The sequence below is a fragment of the Bison bison genome, unplaced genomic scaffold (genome assembly GCF_000754665.1).
Source record: "Bison bison bison isolate TAMUID 2011002044 unplaced genomic scaffold, Bison_UMD1.0 scf7180017864109, whole genome shotgun sequence".
Taxonomy (NCBI): domain Eukaryota; kingdom Metazoa; phylum Chordata; class Mammalia; order Artiodactyla; family Bovidae; genus Bison; species Bison bison.
In genome coordinates, this window is record NW_011494681.1 from 1,109,375 (window position 1) to 1,121,595 (window position 12,221).

At 40.3% G+C, this 12,221-nt stretch overlaps 1 protein-coding gene across 11 annotated transcripts in view; it reads right to left on the reverse strand.

Annotated features, from left to right (window-relative positions):
• RAPGEF5 (Rap guanine nucleotide exchange factor (GEF) 5) overlaps positions 1 to 12,221 on the reverse strand; it is a 360,172-nt gene that overhangs the window by 139,116 nt on the left and 208,835 nt on the right. For all 11 annotated transcript variants that reach the window (XM_010839032.1, XM_010839028.1, XM_010839031.1 and 8 more), the window contains one exon: positions 2,504 to 2,552. In XM_010839032.1, coding sequence (XP_010837334.1) covers positions 2,504 to 2,552 — 49 coding nt within the window. The remainder of the gene's footprint in view (positions 1 to 2,503; positions 2,553 to 12,221) is intronic.

Consider the following 12,221-nt stretch of genomic DNA (forward strand, 5'->3'; position numbering starts at 1 on the left):
TAGAAGACATGGAGGAACTTTAAATGCCTATTACTGACTGAACAAAGCCAATCTGAAAAGACTATCTACTCTATGATTCCAACCACGTGATGTTCTGGAAAAGGCAAAACTATGGGGACAATAACATAAGTGATTTCCAGAATATGGGGGAGGGAGGCATAAATAGGTAGAGCATAAGGGCAGTGAAGTGATTCTGTGTGATACTATAATATAAACACATGTTATTAGACATTAGTCCAAACCCATAAAATGGACAGTACCAAGAATGAACCCTAAACTATGGACCGTGGGTGACAACGATGTGTCAACATAGGCTATTGATTATAACAAATATACCCCTCTGAGATGCTGGCAGTAAGGGAGCAGGGCATGTGGGGACACAGGGTATATGGGAACTGGGTACTTTCTGCTCAATTTTTCTGTGAATTGAAACTACTCTAAAAGGTAAAGTTTATTTCAAGAAAAACTGTCATGAAAGACAAAGACAGAAACCTTCACTTAAAAAAAAAAAAAAGCTAAAAATACCAGAAGCCAAAAAAATAACAGTAACCAAAGGCACCAAAGAATACATTAAGCAAAAAAATGTACAAAGCTTTAAGGAGACATTTTTAAGACAGTACTGAAGATATGAAAAAAGTGGAATGAAATCCTAGATTCATGAATGGAAATGCTTATCTCCAAAGTGCCAATTTATCTAATGACCTATAAATTCAATACAGTTTAAAAATTACCAGTAGGGGTTTTCATGGAACTTGACAAAATAAAACTATGAATTTACGTCCCCATTCCTGATATATTTGTGTTTCACTCTGTCCCTGAGAAGTTGCCAATGTTGTCTTGACATTCCAAGCTCCACGGATGAAATAAGTAAGGAAAATAGAGATGCTAACCTCATGGCATAACAGTCAACTGCATACCAGTCTTTGACTCTGCACAGTCCACTGTGTGTGGGGCTTGCTGACGCTTCCTCAATTCTCTTCACCTCCAGAGAGTTCAAACTTCTAGCCTGACGTCCGGAATCTACCTCTTTCTGCCTTGTTCACTTTGCTCCAGCCACTTTCACTTCCTTGCTGTTCTCTACACACATTTTGCACACCTCTGTCCAATGCTCTTGCCTGGACGTCCACGGGGCTCACCCCTCAGTGACTTCAGGTCTTTGTTCAAGGGGCCTGCCCAGCCCACACTGTGTAAATTAGCAACCACCTCCTTCTCCAGCCCCATCTATATTTACTTGTTCTATTTTGCTCCAGCAATGACAGAGTATATGTATTTTATTATTTCCCCAACTTTTTCTAAAACTTAAAAAATAAATCTATCTTCCAAGGCACTATCACCCCAACTCACACAGACTGTAAATTTTGTCTCCTTACGGTTGTGGGACACTACATCAGCTCTAGCACAATTTTTCTTCTAAGATTCCCCTCCTACAACCTGTATACTGGTGTCCCTTCTCCCTCTTGGCCTCCACCTATGCAAACATCCACGATCTAATGCCATTCCCACTGCCTGGGCGCTGCGGATCTGCATCGCTGTGCCTCGCATTTCTTCTCCACCACCTCTGTAGTATCCAGGCTCTGCATCCTCTACAACAGCCAAATCAACATAGTACAAACACAACAAGGTGTGTTTGATCCCAAAAGCCACCGAGAGAAAAGCAAAGTTTTCGCTTCTAGCTAGAAAAAGGAAGATGCAAAATGTATGACTTCTGTTCTGAAGACATCTCTGTTGCAGGCATTTCTTCAAACCGTGGCAACTCTCTGACTTTGTCACAGTGCTTTCACCTGCAAAGTCTTAGCCTGGCTTACCATTCTCCATGAAGCCCCTCCCCTCTGTCTGCCATTCCATTCAGCACCGGCCTCCTCTGAACAGCGAGGATCCTCCTGCTACTCTTCTTTTCAATGCAAGGGTTCTCTACCTCACTGAGCGTCTGTTTCATACTGAATTTCAGCAAAACATGGCTTTCTCTCCTCAAGATGTAGCTGAGAGCTCCCTTTTCCTTTCCACTTATTATATTCACAGATTGCTTCCTAAGGTATTAGGAATTGGATCCATACCATCAGTTCCTATGAAACATGCTTGCTATGAAATGTTATTAGACAATTCAATTATTTTTTTAAGAAGCCACTTTGAGATGAGAAATATAAAACAGAGACCACCATTATATTATCTATTTTCCTCTGTCATTATGACAAGTAATGTAAAGTGGTTTGCTTTCTTTTGCTGGGTACCTAGACCCATGCTTGCAGTGGGCTGCAAACACATTTTGAATTTTGAATTTCATTTTTCCTTGAAGCATGAAATAAAGCCAGGCAGTGAAATTTGAAAGAACTGTATATATGCCTGTGCTATTTTGACAGCAGAATAAATACTTTTTAAAACAAATGGAGATATGCTTTCTGGACCAAATCTTCCCAGGATACATTCAACTGCTCACAACCACATGACATGTGAAATATCCCCAAAGAATCAGAATCTTCCTCCAGCCCCATGAAAGACTACTCACCAGACTTCCTTGCTTTCAAAGCAATAACAGCTGCTAGCTCTCTCTGCACCTAAGAAAATATTAGGGGGAAAACATCAAATTAGAAGAAGAAAAACATAGGTTTGTCTTTAGATCTGCAAAAAGTTAAGAGCTGTTGAGATAAGAGTTAAGTTTGCTGCCATACTTTTGTTTGTTTTTAATAATATGGAAAAACTTCTGCATAGGAATTTTAGGCCAAAAACCTCAAAGAATCGAATTGACTTCCTTTAAAAAGAAACTATAAACAGTTGCCAGAATGTACACACTGGAAAACACTGTTACTTCTGACGCTTTGATGAAAAGTACCTCAAAAACGTAGCGGTGTAACATTCAGGAATAATGCAAATAAATTATTACAACAGGCACAATACTGTGGCAAAGATCGTAAATATTTTTTCTCTCCTAAAGATTCTAGTTTATACAGAAATTCTGGAAAAACGGAGGTAGACGACCTTAGTTTAATTGGACTTCTGTCTGAATACAATGAACAATCACTTGAGGCCTGACAGGTTTACCAGCAACCTTTTCAGATGACGTGCTGCATAAACGCGAATGCTACCAACACACAGGCCAGGTGAAATGGGGACAGGCAGGATGGGCTCTAATGCCTTAAGTGCTGTCCAGATTTTTGCTTATTCACTCGTTCTCTCTCTCCTCCCTGAACATATATGCTTAAATCCTTTCTCAAAAAGGAACATAAAACAGAGACCAAGAAAGATAACCACAGTCACTTGCAAAGATAATGTGGGAAAAAAAAAGATAACATGAGGATAATATCTGGGAAACCTCTGGAGGTTTCAAGGGGTGGTGGCAGTGAGTTTGGAAGGGTCCCGCAGCTTAATGTGTTATACAAGTGAAATTTTAAAGGCAGAGCGTGAAGTTCAAGGTTAAAGAAGATTTGCTACGGAAATTAATCTAATTTACACTGATGTATGTGAAGGCAAAAGCAGCTCAGCGAGACACTGGGACTCTGCCTGGGATCCATACCACAATGATCAAGGTATAGTCATCCCTGAAGAAAGCATTCCCCCTCCCCCACACTGCTTTACTGCCACGCTTCCCTGGCTGGCCAGTGTGAATGCCAGTCTAAAGGGTATATATACTCTTGATTTAACTGATTCTTTGCTTCCTTAGGGCTTCCTCAGGAAAATTATACTGTAATGAGAAGATAATCAGTCCCTCTCTAATGGTGGGGGTTTGAAATCCAAAAACATTCATGGGGGAATGGATAAAGAAGATGTGGTACATATATACAATGGGATATCACTGGGTCACTAAAAAGAATGAAATAATGCCATTTGCAGCAACACAGATGGACCCAGAGATTGTCATACTGAGTGAAGTGAGTCAGACAGAGGCGGAGAAATATCATACAACACCCCTTATATTAGGAATCTAAAAAGAAATGATACAAATGAACTTGCAAAACAGAAAGAGACTAACAGAGAACATCTGATGGTTGCTGAGAGAAGGACACGGAGAAGGGACAGTTAGGGAATTTGGGGTTGACATGTACACACTGCTGTACTGATAACAGATAACAAACAAAAGACCTATTGTAGAGCACGTGGAACTCTGCTCGATGTTATGTGGCATCCTGGATGGGAGGGGAGTTTGGGGGCGAAGGGATACATGTATATGTATGGCTGAGTCCCTTCACTATTCACCGGAAACAACATTGTCAATCAGCTGTGTGTGAGCGCACATGTGTGCGTGCGCCCGCACATGCACGCATGCTCAGCCGCTCCTACTCCAATACAAAATTAAAAGTTAAAAAAAAAAAAATGCTCACAGATATAAAAATTTAGTTGAAGAACTTATGCAGAAAAAGAGACTTGGGAGAGATAGAAGTGATGATTCATCAGAGGAAAGCCTTTACAAAATACTTGCATGTGTAGTAATAAAAAAGCAAAAAAACAAAACAAAACACGAATTAGTGCCTGTTTTAGACATTTGAAATTGTGTGTAAGGTTTACCGTTACACACAATCCCCTGTTACAGGGGAGAATATCTGGAGGTGGACAAAGACACAGATGAGAAAGGATCCCTGGGGCCCTGTCCATGGCTTCCTAATGTTGTGGCGCCCAGGGAAGACTCCTCTTGGCTCAGACACAGAAAGGCAGCAGAGACAGAAAAAGATGCAGAAGGTGGCTCACTTAAAGCTGTCTTCTCCACCCTCCTCCTTCAGTTTTCTATACCTGAGACTCTCTTCATGAGAGCTTCAGTTTTTCTTTCTCGATTTAGAAATAAGACTCAAAACAGAAGTAGCTCAGAAAAGGAAAATGTTATATTCCCAACACTATATAAAACATCTCTGCAAAGATTTGGTGAAGAAAGGGAGAAAAAGGATGAGCAAGAAACCCACAGAGCACTTTTTGGGAAGCCAAGACGGAAAAAAAAAAAAGGATAGTGAGAAAGACAAGAACTTCACAGTTAAAAATGAACCTAAGCGTTTTCTTTTTTCCATAAAATAAATGAGAATACTCTACTGTACCACACCACATCCCCTGAACATCTGCAGTCAGGGAGGACGGACAAGTGTTATGTGCGGTGGCGTGTAGAACAGCTTCCCCATTTCTGCCCCCGAGGGAAAACATTTTTGCGCAAAACCCAAGGGTAGGTTATTCTTCCTCCAAAATACAAAGGGGGAAGCACTGAGCAAACAAATCACAAACTGGGTGAGATCCCGTTAGTCTCCTATAGATGGCTGGAAGGCATCACTGACGCAATGGACAGGAGTCTGAGGAAACTCGGGGAGGCAGGGAAGGACAAGGGAGCCTGGCGTGCTGCAGTCTATGGGGTTGCAAGAGTCAGACACGACTTAGTGACAGAACAACAACACAGTATCCTCTTAGCACTTTTTTTTTTTTAAAGACACACCAGCAATCATTATTTCATTATTTTCAATTGTGACTAATGCCTGTCTTCTGGGCAGAAGCTCCGCTGAGGCAGCTATCTTTTCAGCACCACGACTCAGGGCCATCAACACGCTTGCACTGACCCACAGGAGGTGGATGAAGAGGCAACTTAAAGGGAACAGAGACAGAACCCAGGGGAGGGAAAAAAAAAGGTTGCCTGAGGGAGGACAAGGAAAATCCAAAGAGAAGGCACTCCCCCTAAGAAGGGACTTGTAGCAGAAATCTTCAGAACAAATTAGGACTCCAAGCCTCCTTTAGCAAATACTTGTTAGGTTTATTCTGAAAACTTAAACTTTTAACAACTGCAGAAACAGAGACTAGACTTTTCTTTGTAAGCACTAATACAGGACTCGTCGGCACTGAAAAAGAAACATAACACCCCAGCAACGCTCAAGTTTCCAGATGTCTGAAGTCCTGGCCCACATTTTGATAACTTTCTGGGAACCCTGAGCAAAAACCAACCAGCTAAGATGCTCCTGAATTCCTAACACTCAGGGACTGATGAAGATAATAAATACGTGGCGACTCTCTCTGAGTTCACCTTTGTGTGTCTATCCACACATACCCTTTTTCCTAATAAACACTTAACCTGTTTCACTTAAAAAAAAAGAAGAAGGTACAGTAAATATGTGCTGATTTAAACCATTAACTTGGGGGAAGAGTCTGTTACACTGAAAAGTCTTTTATAGACAATTATTTTTCTACTTGATCTCCTTGTGCTGTTCCTTAATGTAAGCCTCTCTCATCACGACACATATGGAACCCTCTTCTTAAATTAGTATCAAAAAATACATACCTATAAATGTATATTTAAAAATGGCCAAGAGCCATGCTCTGATATTCACCACTGTTTTTATTTTATGAGCGTGCTAAACCACTGCCTAGAAAATTAGAAGAAATGCACTGCTGTTGATCTGACGGGAAGTCCATTCTCACAGTGGCCTATCACAAGCCTTCGTTGTTGTTCAGTTGCTCAGTCGTGTCCGACTCTTTGCGACCCCATGGACCGTAGCACGCCAGGCTTCCCTGTCCTTCAGCATCTCCCGGAGCTTGCTCAAACTCATGTCCATTGAATTGGTGACTGAACATTTTATGTAGCTCAGAAATGTACCCTACCTATGTCACACCCTCAGTGAAGTCTTATAATAAGAAATCAGACACACTAATATTTCTGTAATGAAATGTATGATTATTCATACCAAATGGGATAAAGACAGACTAGGAGGAGTCTCAGGATTTTCTACTAAATATATTCAGTTTAGGTTAGACTTTGGCATCAGGTGGCAGAGTGGGAAAGAATCCACCAGCAGGAGATGCCAGAGATGAGAGTTCGATCCCTAGGTCGAAAAGATCTCCTGGAGTAGGAAATGGCAAGCCCTTTCAGTTTTCTTGTCTGGGAAACTGGACGAGGATCCTAGCAGACTGCAGACCATGGGCTCACAAAAGAGCTGGACGTCACCGAGCAACTAAGCACACAAACACACAAGTCATGAAAACCTTTTGTGTTTTAGGGCTTTTATATTTCAGATTTGTGAATAATGGATCGTAAGTAAACCTCTACTAATTTTAAGCTGAAGGTTTGTCTCCATCTTTTTCTCATGTTTCTTCTTGTCAAATAGCTATGTAGTCACTATATTCTGTCTAAGAAATGCTTTCTTTTAAATTGCTTGGCTTTGCATCCATTTTGAACCTGAATGCACATGAGAATCACTTGGGAAGCTTTAAAAAAGCAACCGATACTTGGGCCCCATCTAAATCAGAATCTCTGGGGGACAAGTCCAGCCATCAGTATTTACTGCTGCTATTGTTCCCAAGTTTCTTAAGCAATTCTACACTGTATCCAGGGTCGAGAAGCACTCTTCTATTTAATAAGACATCTTCACTTCTCCAAGACTCAACCTTTTAATCTTGAAATCATTTCAACTGACAATCAATTTTTACTTTTTATTTTATTCTCCTCTAATTTAAATCATTTGTAAAGGAACATGGTTTTCACTGTGTTTTAGGTATTAAATTTTGATATAATCCAATCAAATGGTAAGATTCCGTTACAACATCAGTGGTTTGACAGACCCAAGCACAAGGAAAATTGCAAGGGAGCTTTTAAAGAAGCTTAAACTTTAAAACATAGTTTACTTAATATAAAAAGAACCCTATAACTCAAAACACATTTGCAGCTTAGGGTGTATTTGCTCTTGTGAATATCTAAATAGAGGATAATTAAGGGACTGATAAAACACATCAAAATTTCCTTTTCCTCTGGGTACCCATCAGCAATTTTAAAATGTTTTAAAGTGTTGAAGTATTTTGGCTTTCTGTCTTTAAAAACCAGCAGGGCTACTCACAAAATAGCCCTGAAATTCAACAAGAATCAGGGTTAGTCTCAGTTCCAGCATATTGTCTGTTTTTCTCTGGCTTAATAAGGCTTTCAGACTCAAAATACAAATGCAATGAGTCTTGCATCAGCACAAGGTTCAAGAGGCAACAGAAAGTGTCAAATACAAGCCCCGAGTGCCAGAGATCATGGCCATGGAGAGGTCAACTGAGAACATGTGGTGGCCTTCCTGGAGGAAGAGGCCCCTGAAAACCAAGCGTGAAGCTGGAGAAAGCCAACATAGGTCCCTGTGGGAGACAGATCAACAGTGACAGACGCCACCAAAGGGCCATCCTTACAAACTAATGTTTCAGAAAATCATGAATTCACAAATTTCCTAAAGGTTTTTAATAAATCTATTAATCTTAGAAATCTTTAAATTTTGATAATATAATCAAAATGTTTTTAAAACACAGAACACATTTTCTCAATTTCCTAAATTAAATGTAAGAAGAAACATAATTCAATACACTTTCCTGTTTTATTCCCAAATATACTTGCTCCCAAAACAGGGTTAAAAATTCTAGATAAATAAATAAATATGCTTATTAAAGCCATCAACATATTTCTGGATAAGATATAAACTGAGTAGTGATGGTGGCTAGACTTCTGTCCCATGAAGAAAGAGCCACATACTCAGTGACAATTTCCTTTGTTCCTCAGTGGCCCATTTTCCCATTTCCAAATTCACTCTTCTGTTCTAAATAGTTAATATTGCCACAGGACTGACACATGAATAATCCTGTGATTACCTGCTAATGTCAACCCATAATTGGAAAATTAAGAAGGTTATTTATCTGTCTAGACAGTACTGTTCTCTGCCTAATAGTTTATTTAACAAATAGTTGTTTTCCTAATAACTACTCTCACCATATCAAAGACGTGTTTGCTAAGCATGCTACGATGATAAAATATGCTTATTCTTATTTCAAGGATATTAGGGATATTTTTAAAAATTCTCATAAAGACTTTGTTGACTAAATACAGATTATGTCTATTTATTTTATTATAACTTAGATAATCACTGACCAAAGACTAATACATACATAAGTGACCTGAAACTAACTAGTGGAATAAAGTCCTACATGTAAGTTCTTTTCTTTTTTTTAAATATTTATTCACTTGGCTGTGCCAGGTCTTAGTTTCAACATGTGAAGCTTCAGGCTCACATGCGGCAGGTGGCATCTCGTTCCCTGCCCAGCGACTGAACCCGGGCCCCCTGCACTGGAAGCATGGAGTCTCTAGCCACTGCCCCACCAGGGAAGCCCCTATATGTAAGTTAGGTTTCTAAGTCTGTTATTTAGGTCTGCTACGTGTACATGTATCTCCTATGCATGAGGTTCACATTAGAAAGATGTGATAATTTTTAGTTGATCATAAGCATGGTATAAGTTAACAATGGAAATGAGATTATTTAGAATTGCATAACAATGGTTTTGGAATAGTACGAGGATGACATTCAGGTCAGCAAGAAATGATGGACTCCAGAGACAGCAACACCTGGATTGTACTCAGTTTGAAGTACCATCTGTTCGGCTTATGAGGAGTTGACAGGATTCACGGGACAACCCCAAGGTGGTCACCTCCTCGCGGTCGACGTGATATAGCAGTCTTCATTTATCTTGTCCTCAGCAGGGTCCGGCATGTTACCGTCCTCTTGTCCTTAGCCACCAGGATTCCATGACACATACCCTCCAGGCTCTTCTCTTTTCTCTCTGGCTGCCACTTCTCTTCCCTCAAGGCTTCGCTTTCCCCTATCTTTAAGTTTTGATGATCCTCAGTGGTTTGTTCTTAGCCCTCTCAACCTTCTTCTCTTTCTATTCATTCTCCCTAGGCAACCTCACTTACTCACAGGATTTCAATCTATCTGCATTTCCAGGGTCCAAAAGTCTCATCCCCATCCACCTCCAGGACCTAAATGCCCCACGAGTAACTCAAACTCAACACTTCCAAATGTGAAGTCACTTTCTTACACTTCCCTCCACTCTCTAATCTGTAGCATGGCCCATATACCCAGGCAGTGAATGGTACCACCATGTACCAGGGTCTCAAGCCAAGAAGTGAGGTGTCCTTGATTTAATGCAACCCACCATCTCCTCCCAACTCAGACTGTTGCCTCTCATTTACCTCTCTTCAAACCACATCATACTCAATAGAAAATATAAATCTTATATTAATCTCTTGCTAAAAAACTCTTCAAAGACTTCCCATGACACCATGACAGAGTCCAATGTCCAATATTTCATATATAATATTCTTTTCATCTGGTCTTCAGTATCACCTATTTCCACATCTCCTTTTTTGGGGTGAGGGAGTTCTTCGTTGGTGTGCTTGGGTTTTCTCTAGTTGTGGCAAGCAGGGGCTACTCTTTGTTGTGGTGTGTGGGCTTTTCATTGCAGTGGCTTCTCTTGTGGCAAAAACGCATGTTTTAGCTCTACAAACTTTCAAATACTCAGAACTACCCACAGTGGAAATGTTCTACTATGTGAAGTTCAGTAGAAGATGCTTTATATGGGAAGGTAAATTTCAGAAGTACCCAGACCAAGGATTTGTTCTAAAGATTTGTTTTATGAATGCCTCCTACCCAAATTATCCACTATCATCAAAAGAGAACAAGCATAAACCTCCTGGGAGTCGTCTATCTGTCAGCCTGCAGTAGAACAGTTGGGGATATTATTGGCATTTCATCTGGGTAACAGAGACAGGGGGAGGGCAAATCTCAACAGATGAAAAAGAACAGTTGGAGGCCATTCCTTACTGTGGAAATCTCTTCAATTTCATGGCACAAAGAACAGGAGATGCTGCAGATGTACTGGCCAAATGTAATCTGAAAAGAGCAAGCAAATGACACTGACATCTTTTCAAAAGAGCAGGTGAATCTGCTCCTTCAGTCTTCAAAGCTGCTCTCTCAATTCTTGATCTAGTCATTTCCCCAAAGCTCTAACTGCTCATCCACATGAATTTCTTGACGAACATTTTATATATATGAAATGTTATAAGGAAACACGTATACATTGGACACCCTGGGTTTTGCTATGACAATGAAATAAAACATGGATTATGCTTATATCAATATATTTTAAAAAATCTTTAAGTCTCAAGTTACTTTTTTCCATTTTCTGGTAAGACCAGAGTATTTTCAATCTATGTCACATTTAATGATTCTTCAGTAGATTTATATGATATGGTTTATTCAACAAAGTATCTTTAAAGACATAATTTGGAAACATGTCTTTAGCATGCCTTTTATTTAGTATTACATGTCATTCCTTATATGGTCTTTCTTAATCAGTGTGCTTTTTGGAAGTAAGTTTCTAAACTGCAGCAGGAGTATGACCTATAGCTCTAGACACTCCAGGGATCTTCTGCAGTAAGGATCTCCAATCAGAAGGGACAGGTCCTACAGAAGCTGAAAGAGTGAAGGCAAGAGGAGAAGGGGGCAACAGAGGATGAGATGGTTGAATGGCATCACTGACTCAATGGACACGAGTTTGAGCAAACTCAGGAACATAGTTAAGGACAGGGAAGGCTGGCGTGCCGCAGTTCGTGGGGTCACAAACAGTCTGACACGACTGAGCGACTGAACAACAACAAGGGACATTACACAGAAACTCCCCCACTGCCATGAATCCAGATCATCCAAGACCCTTGCAACCAGGAAGTCTATCTACAAAAACTGCGAATGTGGGAGGATATCCTGGAAGAACAAGATGCAGAACACAAGATCCAAAAGCCTATAACAGGAACGGGAAATCTTCATCTAGTTTATGGCAACCTTGAGGGAAATCTGGGAATCTGTTTGCTGGGGCAGAGTCACAGCCCTCCACCCCACAGCACAGGACTGCTATGGGCATGAAGTGAGTTAACACCTATAAAGCATCCAGGAATGGTGCCTGCAACAGCGAGTGCTACGTGCATGTTAGCTACCATCATCATCGTCATCATCACACTACTATAAGCAATACGGCTGAGCTTAACAACAGATTATAATAGAAGGACACTTCAGTCCCTAGTTGCTTTACTATTTCATTTGTTTAAACCCTTCTTCCTATCTAAATTATTAAAACTCCTTGACAATCAGTACTGCTTCTGCTTATAATATGCCTCCTACATGGCCCCACATTGCCAGGAGCATAAAAGTGACTGATAGGCTTCACTGAAAAGGGCCTACAGTGCAGGTATTTCTAGAGTTTATATTTTTTTTAAAAATATACTTTTAGATTTCTACAAAATTCTGAAGCTTTTACAAAGGTATGTAAGACAGACCTCAGATTTAGAAATTCACTTTGAAACTTCAGAGGGATCAACCAACGAGCTGTGGCCTGGCAGCTTTTGGCATCCAAGAGATAACTGCTGTTGAATGAACCAAGGGATTGTGGCTGTATTCGACAAGCAGTGTGTATTACTT